The 16,098-nt window shown below is 35.4% G+C and overlaps 2 protein-coding genes across 5 annotated transcripts; one reads left to right on the top strand and one right to left on the bottom strand.

Annotated features, from left to right (window-relative positions):
- Positions 1-5,007: 5,007 nt before the first annotated feature.
- LOC114416801 (protein IQ-DOMAIN 1-like) lies at positions 5,008-9,544 on the top strand. 3 transcript variants are annotated; one of them, XM_028381821.1, is made up of 6 exons: positions 5,008-5,179; positions 5,655-5,740; positions 5,978-6,151; positions 7,060-7,290; positions 7,651-7,764; positions 8,899-9,544. In XM_028381821.1, the coding sequence occupies exons 2-6, from the start codon at positions 5,666-5,668 to the stop codon at positions 9,193-9,195; spliced, it is 891 nt and encodes a 296-aa protein (XP_028237622.1). In that variant the 5' UTR covers positions 5,008-5,179; positions 5,655-5,665; the 3' UTR covers positions 9,196-9,544. The 3 variants fall into 3 exon arrangements, with proteins under 3 accessions (XP_028237622.1, XP_028237620.1, XP_028237621.1); XM_028381819.1 differs by lacking the exon at positions 5,008-5,179 and adding an exon at positions 5,236-5,330; XM_028381820.1 differs by lacking the exon at positions 5,008-5,179 and adding an exon at positions 5,239-5,330 and having other exon boundaries at positions 7,063-7,290.
- A 1,878-nt stretch (positions 9,545-11,422) lies between these two features.
- On the bottom strand, positions 11,423-13,160 carry LOC114416800 (transcription factor TCP3-like). Of its 2 annotated transcripts, XR_003667585.1 has the most exons (3): positions 12,397-13,160; positions 11,910-12,350; positions 11,423-11,815 (listed from the first exon to the last, which is right to left on the bottom strand). XR_003667585.1 is itself a non-coding variant. In XM_028381818.1 (2 exons), the coding sequence occupies exon 1, from the start codon at positions 13,127-13,129 to the stop codon at positions 11,954-11,956; it is 1,176 nt and encodes a 391-aa protein (XP_028237619.1). In that variant the 5' UTR covers positions 13,130-13,160; the 3' UTR covers positions 11,423-11,815; positions 11,910-11,953. The 2 variants fall into 2 exon arrangements, 1 of the variants encoding a protein (XP_028237619.1); XM_028381818.1 differs by having other exon boundaries at positions 11,910-13,160.
- Positions 13,161-16,098: the final 2,938 nt, after the last annotated feature.

Here is a 16,098-nt window from a genome sequence, read left to right as displayed (position 1 = left end):
TTTGGTGCTTCACTCTTTTCTTTCTCTTGGTCTCTCTTTTCTCTCATTCTGATTTGGTCATCACACACTTTTCTAAGGGATAGAGGTTTAAGAATAATTTTCTAGTCATGGTGCTGGAAAGAAATCTTTTTAGTGAAGCCATCATGCACTGATTCGGTGTCATACTGCCATGGTCTTCCTAACAATATATGATTCGCCTCCATTGGAACCACATTACTTAACACCCTATCGTTGTTTCTTCTAATGGTGAGACACACCTCAACCTGCTGAGTCACTTTTTCCTCCCTCCTTCTTGGATCTGTTAGTCCAATTCTGGTTGAAAGTGTTGGATGAGTTCCTTCTTGCTATAATTTTCCTCTTTAGCTATTGTTCAACCCGGACTGCCTTATGTAGCAAGTCATCCAATTCCACATACTTTTGTAATTCAACAACATCTCTAATGTCAAGATTTAGGCCACTCAAAAAATGAGCCATTATGTCCTTAGTTTCCTTTTCAATGTTGGCCCTCACTAGTGCCATCTCCATCTCTTTGTAGTACTCCTCCATAGTCAGACTTCCCTGGGACAGCCTCTAGAGTTTCTGTCGCATGGTTCTGTTGTAGCTTGTTGGAACATACCTCTTTCGCATAACCATTCTCATCTCAGTCCATGTATCTATCTCCTGCCCTTCCTCTCTCATCATCTCTCTTTGATTTTTATTCCACCAAACAAAGGCATAGTCTGAGAATTCAGCTATTTCTTACTTCACTTTCTACTCTTTAGTATAATCATTGCAGGAGAATACATACTCGATTTTCATCTCCCAGTCAAGGTAGGCGTCTAGATCACTCCTGCCTTTGAAATGAGGTACATTGAGTTTTGCTCCCTCAATTCCATTCTGCTCCTCCATTCTGTTTTGCCTGGTTCCATCATTGCCCCCTTTGTTCCCACCATAATGTCTTCCAACATTCTAATTTAGTTGGTTCTTTAGTCCTTCTATTCGTCCATAAAGTTCTTCATTGTTACGGTTCAGCAAGCGTTGCATCTGCGTAGTCATCACATCCAGTAAAAAACACTGAGATCCGTCCAGTTGATGATATTCACCACCACCATCAGCAACTCCTGCCATAATTAAGGAACAAAGAAAAAATCTGCAGTAATTTAAACAAAGGTTTCAAGACCTCACCACACTCTACTCACATGTTTCTCTCTTTGATGGAAGCACACTCGTGTTTGATGCCCTCAATATAGGCTTTTGTGTGATGTTTTCGCTCTTGCCTTTTACCACTCCCTCCCTCTTAAGTTCCTGGATGAATCAAATTGGACGCACAAGGTAATAGAATAGCAAAGACAACTTAATTATCACAGACTCAAGAACATATTTGAATAACAGATTTCAAGAATAGATTTGAATAACAAATTTGAATAAAAGATTTCGATAATAGATTTCAATAACAAATTTCGATAACAGATTTCAATAACAGATTCAACAACAGATTTCAATAACAGATTCAATAACAGACTCAATAATAGATTTTAATGTAAACTTCAAATGGTCATAACTTTTGCTACGGTTGTTCGTTTGAGACCCACTATATATCAAAATGCTCAAAATTGAGAGGAGAATCCCTATACAACACAATTTTTACCCAAAAAAAACGCCTCTAACTACCTTAAATCTGCGTTCAAAGATCAAACACCCATTTTTTTCAAACTTTCTGCAACTTTTTTTTATGATGCTTTCTTTTCAAATTCATCTAGGATAATTTAGGCAATTCATTCAATAGGCAATTAGGCAATTTGACCTCCTAAACCCTAAACCCCAAATTCATCCAGCAAGCAAAATTGTCCCCAAACAGAATTTGAAACAGAATGAAGCAAGAACAAGAGTGAAGCAACAAAAAAACAAGAATAAAACAAGAATGCAAACAAGACACAAACAAGAAAGCAATCAGACACACAAACAAGAATGCAAATTATAGAACAAAACACGAACCTGAGACAAATTACAAAGAAAAAAATAAAAATTGGATAGGATAGAACCTGTATCAAGAGCCAAAGCTTTGATATCAGATGATGCGATCCTTATTAGGAGTGGATTGCTTGATACATGTCATAGAGTTTGGATGACGCCACTTCCAGAGAGGGAAGACAAGTCAGGGTAGACGCCACAAGGATTACCTTGATAAGTCCGAGATTGGTTTAACAAGGAACCCAGAGAGAAGCCCTCGCAAAATGCCAAAAGTCCTCTTCTATTGAAATCGAGTTCAATACATATAGTGTATCTGAAGTGCAGTTGAAAAGACACCAATTTTATTTAAATAAAATGACAACAAAAAATAGAAATAGGCATGAGCCTTCAACAACAATTAAGATTCTTGGTAGTGCCTCTGCCTCTGGGCCTTCATCCTTCTCCACTTGGGTCTTGTTAAGTATGTTTAATACTATTTGTTGGAGGATATCCACTGACTGTTTGGTCTTATTCCTGGTCATAGGTCCCTTTATTTGGGTATTTTTAGGATTCTCATCATATAGGAAACTTAGAAAACAAAAAAAAGTTAGGAATTGATTTAAAACATGTTATGAACTAAATAACATGCATGAATTAGACTCAAAATTCAAATGATAGACTAAGAATTGCAAGAATACATGAAAAAATATACCTAGAATTCAATCAAAAAAATCAAAATTCAGTGCAAACTTAGAACATAATGTGACAATTATTATGACTAAACATGACTCTAAGACAACATGAATGAAGTGATTTACACTTAGATTTTTGTGTTTTCTTTTCTAATCAATATTTGCAAGAAAATTTAGATCTAAAGGTTCAACACAAGAAGATTATGAATGAAAAAAGATAGAACCTAAAATCAACATAAAAACATGATTCAAGAGTAGATCTATAAAAATTGAACCATAGAAATGCAAGAACAAGTGTAGATCTACGATTTAATCAATTTTTTTTTTGAATCTACTCTAAACAGCACCAAATCACAAGACAATGAAGGAGATACGTGGAGAAGACGATGAAGAACAAGGAATAAAAGTGAATTGACCAAACAAAAGATAGAGGAAGCAAAAGAACATCACCTAGATGAAAATGCTCTGATACCACATGATGTAGCTCCATGTATAGCTTTACGTCTTGGATCTTCTTCATCAATGGAGTCCTTTGCTTCTTGAAGATCAATGGCAATGGAATGGAGAAGGAGGAAAGGTGATTGGAGACTCCACTTCAAGGAGAAGATGAGTCAAGAACAAGCTCCCCACCATAGGAAGCCATGGATAAGACCTTGAAGGTAGGAGAAGATGAGTGGAGGGAGAGGGAGAGAAGGGGACATGAAATTTATGCCTCAAATGAGGTCTGAACTTTGAAGTCTAATTTCTCAAATGATCAAAGTTGAAAAAATGCACACACAAGGCCTCTATTTATAGCCTAAGTGTTACACAAAATTGAAAGAAAATTTGAATTTCTATTCGAATTTCACTTGAATTTGAATTTGAATTTGTGGAGACAAATTTGGAGCCAAAAAATCACTAATTATGATTAGTGAATTTCAATTGTGATTCAACCCACTAATCCAAGATCAAGTCCAAGATTCTTCACTAAGTGTGCTTAGGTGTCACGAGACATGTAAAACATGAAAGACATGCACAAAGTGTGACTATATGATGTGGCAATGGGGTGTAGCAAGCAAATGCTCACCTCCCCCTTAGCCTGGTCTGAAATTTAATTGGATTGGACTTCTCCATATTCAATTAAAATTTTCTCCCAACACACACATCAAATAGTGCACTTAATGCATGTGAAATTACAAAACTACCCCTAATACAAAAACTAGTCTAGATGCCCTAAAATAAAAGGGCTAAAAAATCCTACATTACTAGGGTACCCTCCCTACATTATGGAGTCCTAAATATAAGTCCCAAAAATAATGAAACTCTTATCTAATATATACAAAGATAAGTGGGCTCATACTTAGTCTATGGGCCCAAAATTTACCTTAAGGCTCATGAGAACCCTAAGATCTTCTCCTGCATCTTGGATTCAATCTTCTTGGAGTCTTCTATCCAATGTTCTTAGGGGGTAGGACTGCATCATCTATGACATGTAAATAGATCAAACTCAGGTTTTATCTTTTAAGAGAAAGTTATGCTTAAGTCATCCAAAGTTTGACTTGACTTGACTTGCTACCACCCTAATCATATTCTTTTGTTTTCTACAAGCTTCCCCTCCCTTATAAAAAAATACGATTGGGGTGGAAGTCAATGGACCAAACAACTAATTTAAATAGAATATGATAGTTATTAAAATGTATTATATTATGATCGACCACCAAACGAGTTCTTAGGGATGATGTTGGTAACATTTCTCACAAGACTTTTAACTCGTTATTCATTTAATTCAAATGTTAAATTACTTAAACCCTAATTAAATCAAATCATATTCGAACCCAAAAAAATGACCAGTTCATGCTATCGGTTTAATTTGATTTAGTAAAACATTTTTTTAAAGGATTTTTAGTAAAAACATTAATCCTAACCAAACATAAATGTTTAACAACTAAAGCTGTCCATAAATATGAGTAACCTAGCAACTCCTTTAAAGCACGAGAGATGATGAAAACAGCCAACTAGCATTTACATGATTTGAGAATAGACCAACTACGGTATCTCGGGCCGAACAGACTGGATCCTACTTCACCTTAAAATGGTGTAGTTATTTATTTTAAATACTTTGAGTGCTTTAATTTAACTAAATATTAAAGTATGCACTTCAATAATTACATTGGTTCGAGTTCAGATCTCTTGAGCAAAGTCAATTAAATTTTTTAATAAAGATTAGTGATTGACAAATTAAATTAATAGATACTTCTTACTTTAACATGGTAAAAAAAAATGTATGTACTTCAATAGTCACAACTCACCAGCATCTCAATAAATTTTGTTCCGTATATATAATTGTAATTTCATTTTCAGAAAACACAACTGATATATATGACTAGCTTCCGTTACCTTTCTGGAGACTCCTAATCTTCCAATAGATTAAATATCTTCTTCAGTGTGGTTGGTTTGTCACTTTGCTATGAACTCTCTATGGTTTGTCTTAAATGTTCTACGTGTTATATAACTGTCCACCGTTTATCCTCTCAAAGCAACCCACTTGTTTCTTTTGTCAGCTTTTGCTTCTGTGCCTGGTATGTTCCCTTTACCATTTTCATTATTTTGCATCTCTCTATTCGGTTGTGGTTATTGTAGATCATTGTTTGGTGATGCTCTGATTAATTAGAAGGATCAAAATATGGATGGTCATTGAATATGGGCGCTACATATGTTATACTTTAATGGGTAAATTTATTTATAAGTTTAGATTTTAATCATTTTGTAATTTGTTTTACATGTGCATGTATACTATTATTATGATCTCAATCATTGGTAAAAGTTACTGTTTCCCACTTTATGAAGTAATTCCTATACTCTACCTTATGAGTCACGTCCTTTAGTTTGATACAGAGTAAGGTTTACCAATTTCTATAACAATATGAGAAATTATCATATTCTTCAAGGAAAATTTGACTAGCCTGTGCATTTTACTGAGAATAGATGGACTAAATCAATTAAAGCCAAATTATGAATGAATTCTGCAATCAATTGATAGAATGTTCTTTGCAGGTAAAGAAATTATGAGTCCAAAGAAATGGTTTAAGGCGATTATTAGATTGAGGAAACCGAAGGAAGATAAATCGAAACTAGCAAAGGTTATTTTTTGTCTCTTTGCAATTAAAGTTTAAATAATATATATATATATATATATATATATATATATATATGATAATTTGGAAACAATTTCTGCTTCTTGTCTATGATGTTATAAGGGTTTCTTCACTGAGGAAGATCTGAGTCTTTGTGAAATGTAATTAAAATAATTCTTCATTAAATTCTATACTTTTGCCATTATTTGACACATCCATTGCTTCTGCCACACTTTTGGGTAGGTGCAATCTACCCCTGAAAAATCAAATGAGTCCTCCGAGGAGAAACAAGAAGACACTCTTGAAGAGGCACTTAGCATTCCTAGTGAAGGTTTGGCGGTAGAAAGGACAGTTCCCACGAGGTTGATAGAAGATATTGCTGCTACTCGGATTCAAAATGCATTTCGTGCATTTTTGGTACATTTTTATTTTATTTTATCCGTCAATATTAATTGTTAGCTTTTGTTAGAGAATTAGGGGGAGGATTTGAACCAGCGGCTTCTCTCCTCCTTCTCCCTTTAACTCTTAAACACCCTTTCCAACCACCAAGCCAAACCTTATAAACTCACGACCTCTTCCCCCCCTTCTCCCTTCAACTCTTAAATCCCTTCCCAACTACTAAACTAAACCTAATAACTCTTTCTGATACATTTTTTTTTTATTTCCTTCCTTCTCCCTTTATTACTAAGTCAATTTTATATCTTCTGCATTTCTAGTACATTTCTGTCACATTTTTCATTTTAGCTTCTGAATATAATGTTGTATTTAGTATTACATTAATAGGGAGTAAACAGATAGAGGTTAGAATTTTTTTAAGGAAAGCAAAGCAAAAGTCAAAATTCACAATATCTCTCTCTGATGTCTCAAAACCCTTCCCCACATTTTGCTCCCATTACATCATTATTTCCATTACCTTGAACTACTGAATAATTTGCATGTAATCGGATATATGTGGCTGCTAAATTCATAATTAATCAATTTTCTTTTTTTATTTTACCAAAAAGCAATATAATGACATTGAATTCCTTATCAGACAGTTCTGTATTCCTTTGTTTCTGGTAAAAGTTTTCTATTCTTTTTTGTTGGTACAATGTGTACAACAAACATTCTCATGATGACTATTGAAATGAATCAAATCTGCACAGTACTATTCTGACCCTGTTCCAATTTTTTATTTTTTTTCAATTGTGGTGGGAAAAACAATGAATCAACAATTGGCACCATCTTATGAGCACTTTTTTTTTTCTCCCATCTGATTTTCAAATTCATGTATTCTTATTTGATCTTTTTGACTAAATCTTATTAAGCTCTCTTCTTTGTCTAAGCAGGCAAGAAGAACATTGCACCATCTAAGAGGAGCAGTGAAATTTGAGGCTTTGATTCAAGATCACATGGCCAGAGAACAAACAGTAACTGCTCTAAACTACATACATACTTGGAGCAGAATGCAGGACCAGATTAAAGCTCGCAGACTCTATATGATAACAGAAGCCAGGATTAAGCAAAAGAGATTGGAAAACCAGTTAAAACTTGAGGCCAAGATTCATGAGCTCCAGGTATTATTACTGCCGTATTCATAATGTGGCTTGTTTTCAACCAACGTTCAAATTATGGGTGGATATACCGGTCCGCAAACATTTTAGATGGACTAGATAAATCCAGTCCATGAATTAAATGGACTATTTTTTAAGGTTCGTATTTAGCTAGAAAAAGTTGGCGGATAAACAAACCGGTTTGCAGACCCAAATGTTAATTTAAAAAAATATATATTTTTAAAAAAGTGAAAAATATATAAAATTAAAAAAAAAAATCATTTTTTAAACTAAAATTTATCACACTAAAATATAACATATTTCAAATCATGTCATTCTCAGTGTCAAAGAAAAACATGTTTTGTTCATAAATCTACGTGTCAGGTGGAATGGAGTGGAGGCTCTGAAACAATGGAAGAGATACTTTCCAGGTTACATCAGCGTGAAGAAGCAGCGGTTAAACGAGAGCGAGCTATGGCATATGCCTACTCTCATCAGGTCCAAAACTTGCACATTTAGATTCTCCAAATGCATAAAGTGACAAACCAAAATTGTCTCTAGTCTTGATTTAATGACTAAACTTAATACACTTAGTTACCTGCTTTTAGTATTTTAATCAGTGGAGTTTTACTTAGATAATCTGAGTTTAAGAGGTATGGATTATCAAAGGTAAAATATTTTACATTATCAACTTAATAAATATTATCTTTAGTATGACTTTAACATTATTATTATAAAACTTAACAAACTTACAAGTTTTAATACAGTAGATTGTTATTGAATGATAATATAAGAGACTTTTACATCCTCAAAGCATTGAGAAAATATATTATTTATTTAATCTATATTGGCTTTTAATGCAAACACTTATTAGGCAAATTACATAAGTAAAATTTTAATTCTGATAAGAAAACAGTAACAAATGGATCAACGAAACTATATCTAGGTTTTATTTTTTATTTAAGACTTAAGCATTTAGTACGGTTCTCTAATCATATATTGAGTTTCACTTCGGTAACCTATGTTAACCTTTAACGCAAACCTTTTATTACACAGACAACGAGGTCAAATTTTCATACTAATTAAAAAGCAAAAACGAATGCATCAAAGAAACTACATCTAGGTTTAATTCTTAATTTAAACTAAAGTATGTTGCAAGTTTAATCCACATTAAATTTACATCAAATACACTTTTATCGTTTTTTATCTTGTTAATCAATACTCTTAATATATTGATTAAGAAATTAAATGGATAGAATATTTACTGTAAAGATGACAAGAGAAAGTAAAAGAAAGTCTCATGCATGATAATTTTGCTCATCTCTATAAAAATTTTACTTTTTTAGGTTTCTTAATGTTTTTTAACCTATAAATTGTAAGAAAACGTAAAAGAAAGTCTCATGCAGGACAATTTTCCTCATCTCTATAAAAATCTTACTTTTTTAGGTTTCTTTATGTTTCTTAACCTAGAATTTGCCTCTCTTTTTTCTTACACGTCTCCAAAAATCATAGTACACTTTCTTTACGTTTCTTATTTCTCTTTCCCATGGGGTCAAACCCTTTCTTTTATTTTCCATTTTCAAAAGTCAAAATTTGACCCCGCTCATGTGAACTCACCCATCATGTTTGCAGTGGAGGCCCAATTGCAGCCAGTACTTGGGCCATGCTACTTACAGCCTAGGGAAGGAGAGCTGGGGTTGGAGCTGGAAGGAGAGGTGGGTAGCAGCCCGTCCTTGGGAAATTCGGGTTCGTTTTCAGGGCCCCATGACAAAGAAAACCAATGGCCAGCCACAGAGAAGCAAAGTAGACAAAAAAGACCACAATTATAATAATAATAATAATAATAATAATAATAATAGAAAAGTGCCCTTGTCTAAGCCTGAGTTGTCAAACGGAAAAGAAAACAACAATATTCCAGAGCTGTCTTAGAACAACACTAAATAAACCACGCTGTCACCTGTGTCAGCTATGGTGATTAATCAATTACTTGACGTGTCCCTTGTATGGCACATCCTTTTTATTTATCGTATTTCTTGTCCTTCATTTTACATTTTTTTTTCATATTTGGCTTGAAGAAAGTATATAACTGATGTGTGTACATTAAATTAGGAGACTTGTAATTTTGTATTTTCATGATCAGTTAGAAACATGGATGATCTTCGCATCTTCCCAATGCCATGTCTTTTTTAATGGTTGAAACATGAGAATGGTCTACTACTATCCTCTGCAATTCAAGGCATGACTTTAAATTGTATCGCAGTAGTGGTTGCGGTTTCAATGTGTTTTTTTTTTTTTTTTATATCGCAGTAATGGATGATCTTCGCATCTTCCCAATGCCATGTTTTTTTTAAAAAAATTAAGTTCACATCACAAAGTCGCGTTACAGTTGTGAACACTTTCGAAACTATTTTTTAGAAACCTTGTTTCAGGATAACAGTAATTCAAATGTTGGCCAAAGATAATTTTATGATCATTAAACGGTAAATATACGATTCAGATTGGATAGTTTTTCTTTCTCTTAGAAGATAAAAATACCCAATTGCAATAATTGAGTGACTATCATCAACCCTCTCCCTCCACTATATATTAAACCAAAATAATCAGCAAAAGTATTATCATCCATTCTCATGTCAAAAACCTGTGATTTCTGATTTAGAGTAACATACTTAAGCTGCTTTAGCATTTAATTATATGAATATCATTGGATGATTTCTGGTAGTTTAATTTAAGAAATAGGGTGGTGACACTCTTTGGTGTCATATTCATTAAATACTTGCCACCTTCCCACACATAGTAACCTGAGTTGTATGATGTATGATGGATTGATGACCCATTAGAAGTTTTGTTTTTCATGTAATCTTATTTATCAACCGACTAGCAGCAGCACTAACTATCCAAGTGTTTTATTTTTTTTATCATTTTATTTTTCATTATCTGCTTGAAGAAATGCATTCCCAAGTGAACATCACAAAAAATCTTTGAGGTTCTGAGATTACTAGGTAGGGGACCACAGACAGGTGTATTAGTATCACACTTCAGTGGTGGTATTCATAGTGTGAACTCTTTCATAATTGAGCTTGGTTGTGCTCATCCATCACCCTCTCCTTTTCATGGCTCCCCTTGCAGATGTTGTTTTTTACTTTTCCCACTTGTTCTTACCTATTAGGATTTATCTACCCAAATCATGAGTCATGATGGACTTCTGCCACCAAGAGATACCCCCCACCCCTCAAAACAGTTACCTCATGTTACAGCTGTAAGGCTTAAAAACAAACAAAAAAGCACCTGATATTTTTCTAGAAGGTAACATATGTAATTCAAAATTACATGGTAGAAAACCATTCTACAAGTTTAAAGCTTTCATTTCAAACTAAAATCACCTTCTGCATTAACTAAGTAGGTAGGTGAGTGGGTCATCAAAGATGACTTGGGGATGTTTTCCTTTGTCAAGTTAACTTTTTCATTCCTAATCAAGCTTTCAGTCACTATCATAGCATACTAAACTAGCTGAAGAACTACAATTATGACATGTGAAAGGAAAAGCATCAAACCATACTGAATTTAGGATATTTGCCCTTTAACCAAGCTAGGAATCAACTCTCACACAACCCTTTCTCCTTTGTCAATAGTTTTCTACTGTTCACGGACAATGACTTCTCAGTCAAATGCTCCCAAAATCGAAGCAAGAAAGAGATGGGTGTAATGAAGCTGTAGATTTCTTTCCAATTGTTTTAGCAGGAAGGGGAAGCTAGAGTCTAGTGATGGGTGGATGGTTGCACTAGAAAGTAGTAAAAAAGGAACAAAACAACAATCATTCTTATGCAAAGATTAGGAATCAATGAAACAGTAATCATAATCCTAAAAATTTTCTCAGCACACTTTGTACCACATCAGAAGAGAAGGAAAAAAGTGATAAGTAGAGTCACATGATAGAAAAGTAGAAAGAAAAATTAAGTCTAAAAAAGTGTTGTGAGAAAAATGTCTGAGAATATAATTACTTCCAATAAAAAACTATCTTCTTTCTCTCATTTGAAACATGACAGCAACATTCATACCAAGCCAACAAAACCATTTGCTGCTCTCATCCAAACGATGCAAAATTCCTATGTCGGCTTATTTTGGATTACTCTGTTCCATATGGGTCTGCACTAACTTGGAAATATACAATAACTAGAGCAAACTAGCTCTTTTATTGAATTTGCATGTTTTTCAGATCACTACAAGAAACTCGAAACTGAAGAAGTACAAAGAAGACACAATCACTTAACAAAGGGAAACATAGCACTCCAATACAGAAGAAACAAAAGAAACATAGCACTCCAATACAGAAGAAACAAAAGAAACACAATACTCCTAGTCCTAGTTAAATTAAGCATGAAAAACATAAGTTGAACATAAAAAGCATAACAAACCGAGGGATTGGAAAACCTGAATATCCACCTCAGATTTTCTTGAATTCCCGTTGTAGCTTGAAAATCCATTCATCATGATCTTCCAAAATCATGTTCTCTCCATCAATTGAACCATCTTCAACGCAACCCCACAAACCCTAAAGTAACCATAAAAGAAGAGAAATTTATTATTAAGTAAGAAAAAAACAAAGAACCTTATTGAGATTTTAGAATTGAGTCAAGGGAGAGAACCTGAGGGAGAACAAAGTTGGGGTTTTTGATGTGTGTTTTTCAAATCAATGGCGAGAATCAGAGGAAGCAGAGGACGGCTTGTCGGACACGCCGTCGTGTTCCTCTTCACCCTGAATTCGTGCAGGAATGCGGAAGCCGGAGAATCCGCCGCCACCGGCGACGGATCCTTGGTGGATCAACTGTGATAGGTAGTGATGGTGGTGGTGGTGGTGATCGACCGAAGGGTCTATCCAAGCACGAATCGAAGGGGTGTTACTGGACTGAAGGGGTCCCCTCTGAGAAAAAAACTGGCCAAACGCCGGCACCTGCACCGGCGCCGGCGTGTTGAACACAAACCCACCGCCGTGGCCACTGTTACCACCAGCATAGAGCAATCGCTGTTCCTCCGAGTGGTGGTTCTGTTGCTGGTGCTGGTGCAGGTGCTCTGACCAGCCGGAACCGCCGTCGAAGTCGAGCGCCGCGGCGGCGGTTCCGGCAAAGAGAACCGGTTGGTGGTGGCTATGAGGCTGGTGGTGAAGCATAATAGGGTCCTGAAAGGACTGCAACGAGAGCCGCAGATCTTGGTGCCCTAAATCCGGTGGCGCCGGCGGGTAACTCTGAAACGACGTCGTAGTCGCTTCCACAGGAAAGAAAGTCTTGATTGTCTCCGCAATGTTGTCAGTGTCCAAAGACGCGGGCAGAAACCCAGAACCGGTATTGTATTTGTTGCCGCTGCTGCTGCTAATGTTGTTAGCATTTTCATTATCCTCCACTTGTTGGTGGGAGGCGAAAGCGTTGCTTTCGCCGCGGCTACTGAAGGCAGCGGTCATTGAATCGTCCATCGCGAGAGATTTGTTCTCGCAGTGGACGATTTCTTGTGGCAGCTGTCGTGGTTGCATTGAGGTGGCAGTGGGGTTCCATGGCGGGAGCTCCGCGAGCTGGTCGATGGCCGCCTTGGCTTTCTTGATGAGCCAGTCGACCGCCTTGCTGGGGCGGTCGTAGCCCAGGCGGTCCTGGACGTCGTAGAATTGGATGGCGGTGTGCGCCGCCAGCCGCACGCGGCGGTCTCTGGGGCCTTTGGCGGTGCAGACTTTGCTGTGGCGGTCCTTCCGTCCGGTGGAGCGGACAATGTGGCCGCCTTGCACCTCCACAATCTCGCCGCCGCCGACGCCTCTCATCGCCGCTCTCGACGGTGCTGCTGCTGCTGCTGCCTGTTGTTGATGGTGTTGTAGCTCTCCCATTTTTCTTGCATGTTCGGATGAAGCAAGCGACGAAGGCGGCGGTGGTGGCGGCGGAAGAGGCGGTAGGCAAGACCGTTTCTTCGGTGGTTGGAGTGGGTTTAAGATCTCCGTGTCTAAACCTGTGTAAGATTGTTGTTGTTGTTGTTCTTGTTGATGATGAAGAGGTTGGAATTGGATATGGAATTGGTGAGGATGAGAATGAGATTCTTGGTCTTCTTGGTTTTCTCCTTCTTGGTCTGTTACATGTCTTATTGAATTTAGAATCAGATTTTGAGGATGAGGATGATGAGGTGGTTGTTGTTGTTGCTGCAGAAGATGATGATGATGATGATGATTCCTGTGAGGATCCAGAGTCAGACCCCTGTTGTGATTTTCCTCTTCCAGCTTTTAATGAAGCTTTGCACTTATTCCTAATGGATTGTTGATTCCTTGCACTCCCAGTTTTGTTTCTTTCCACTCTTCTTCTCTTCTTGTTGCTTGTGCAACTGCCACCACTCTGAAACTTGCTTCAGCCTCTTGAAAAAGTTCCTGCCATTCAATTTTCCCACTTCCATCACCACCAAAATAAAAAAAGAGCCCTCTCTACCGAGGAAACTAAACTAAACCAAACCAACAATGTTATACCAACTCCCTTTTCAGCCTAACCCATCTGTTTCCCCTCTCTCTCTATTTCTCTCTCCACACACCACTTTTTTGCCTTTTTGCTAATTGAGCTCCCTTTATACACTTATGTAATGTACTAACCAAACTGAAACTACACAATACGGTTGCGTTGGTTAATACCCTCTTGGTCTTGGCCAACTCGTGTCTTTTTGCAAAAAAATTAACAAATTTTTCATATCTCTCAGCAACACAATAGGCAGACACTAGATAACAGTTATAGGGAAGAGGAATTCATTCTGGCCCTATGGGAGAGGGCTTGATGATGGCAGTGGTAAAGGGTGACAGTGTTTGGTCGGAATGGAGGTGTTAAATATCTGTGAGTGCATCACTGCCCCTCTTCTGCTGCTGTTCTTCTACCACACTACACTACACTACACACAACATTATACACAATACAACCAACACACACAAAATTCATTCAATCTCCAAACTTAGCTCAATCTTCATGCTTGCCCCTTTTTCAACTTTCACCCATTCACTCTTCTCTTTCTCTTAATTTGGGTCCTTTTTTTTATATATTCATGTACATGTAACAAAATTTACATACATTAACTAAGGTATTTTTTAAATTATTTTTCAATTAGAATTAGACTTTTACTTTTATAGTTATGTCAATATTTACTAGCAGAGTGTAATATGGTTACTTCCCTAGTTTATATTGATATTTATTAACATGATTAATAAATAATTGTGTTTTTTAAGTAACCTGTTTTATTACTAGATCTATATGTACTGAAAAACATTTATTTAGAGATATTAACCGTTTAAATGAATCTTTGTATGTGTCAAGAAATTAGTAATTAATTTTTTATAAAGAAATACTTTATGTTCATACAAAAGATTGTATTAATACTTAATATAAATTTGTAGGCTTTTTACTAACTGTAGGTAATTTTTTTTTTCTAATTTATTAAATGAGAACACATTTTGAATTAATTTTCATTCAATGATAAGTAATAAAGAATGCAATCACTTTTCACATTAAAGTCATAGTAATTCTTACAACTTCTACTAAGTAAACAAAAGAAAAAAAGAAGTCGTATGTATCCATCCAACTTCTGCTTCCAAAGTCCATCATTTTATGACTTATCATTTATAACAAATTAATTCAAAATGTGTACTGATTCAGTAATTTTGGAAAAAAAATTGCCCCCAATGGCTTAAAAAAGCCAAATTTGTATTACCATATTATTAAGATGAAATTTGAATTCTGATTAAAAAATAATATCAAAAACACCTTGTTAGTTGTTACAACTTCCATTATATCCTTAGAATTTTACTTGCTAGTTAGAAGTTAGAACCGTTATTTTAGTAGTTTTATCTCAGGGCAATGTGTTTGTCGGGATGCCCTTTGAGGGATAGATCCTTTACATGCTCTCCACCACACCTTTTGAAAGGGACACCCTTGCCAAAGCTTTTCTGGTTTCCCTTTCACACCTCTCTCTCTCTCTCTTGTTTCGCTTAAAAGCAACATAACCGTAACATGGATGCCTAGATTTACTTCCACCAAAACCCACCTCTCTTATGGTTTGTGAAATTATTACTGTAGATGGCATCTTGAGGGCCTCCCTTCTCTTTCTTTTCTAGAACACTCTGCCTATGTTTTTGCATGCTTGTCCTTTTCCTTAGAAAGTTAAATAGTTTCATTTTTTTAAAAAGAAAAAAAGAAACTCATCGATCATAAATATCTTCTTTGTTATTAAAATTGGCAATATACATATATACCCATCAATTATTTGATTCTATGTATCTATATCTTTTTATAAAATCCTACTCATAATATCAATTATAAATCAATGGATAGTGACAAAGAAAACAATTAAACGTGTTTCAAAAACATGTTTATTTTAAATATTTATTTATACATATTTATGATATTGAGATATATAAGACAAATAAATTTTAATAATATATAACGTATGATTAATTAGGATATCTTAACTAGTAATTTTTTTATAATCATAGTTCGAACACTATTTTCTCAGATTTTAAATATTTTTTTATGTTTGATATCAAATTTTATTGAAAGACAATTTTTTTTTGAAAAAAAATACTTTAGAATTAATCCAGTTTAATGAAATTAACTAATTTTTTAATGTGTGAAATCAATTTTTTTTCTTATAATAGAGACAGAAACGAGTACCCTTCAATTTCACTTATAACCACTGTCAACACTCCAATATGTCATAATTAATTTTTCGGTAAGAAATTTACGACTTAATTTTAAACTTTTAGAACTAATTAAACAAGGTGTTATTGTATCACCATTAATTGGACATTATTCCCACTATAACCTTTCAAGGAGT

Source organism: Glycine soja, chromosome 6 (assembly GCF_004193775.1).
Source record: "Glycine soja cultivar W05 chromosome 6, ASM419377v2, whole genome shotgun sequence".
In the NCBI taxonomy this organism is placed as follows: domain Eukaryota; kingdom Viridiplantae; phylum Streptophyta; class Magnoliopsida; order Fabales; family Fabaceae; genus Glycine; species Glycine soja.
The sequence above is the reverse complement of the archived record's forward strand: the minus strand, read 5'-3'. Positions and strand labels throughout refer to the sequence as shown.

Excerpts from the sequence above, each read along its gene's own strand:
- LOC114416801 (XM_028381819.1), top strand. The coding sequence starts at position 5,288 with ATGGTCATTGAATATGGGCGCTACATATGTTATACTTTAATGG. Across the intron at positions 5,331-5,654 it reads CATATGTTATACTTTAATGG|GTAAAGAAATTATGAGTCCA; the intron begins GTAAATTTATTT and ends TGTTCTTTGCAG. Across the intron at positions 5,741-5,977 it reads ATAAATCGAAACTAGCAAAG|GTGCAATCTACCCCTGAAAA; the intron begins GTTATTTTTTGT and ends ACTTTTGGGTAG.
- LOC114416800 (XM_028381818.1), bottom strand. The coding sequence starts at position 13,129 with ATGGGAGAGCTACAACACCATCAACAACAGGCAGCAGCAGCAGCAGCA.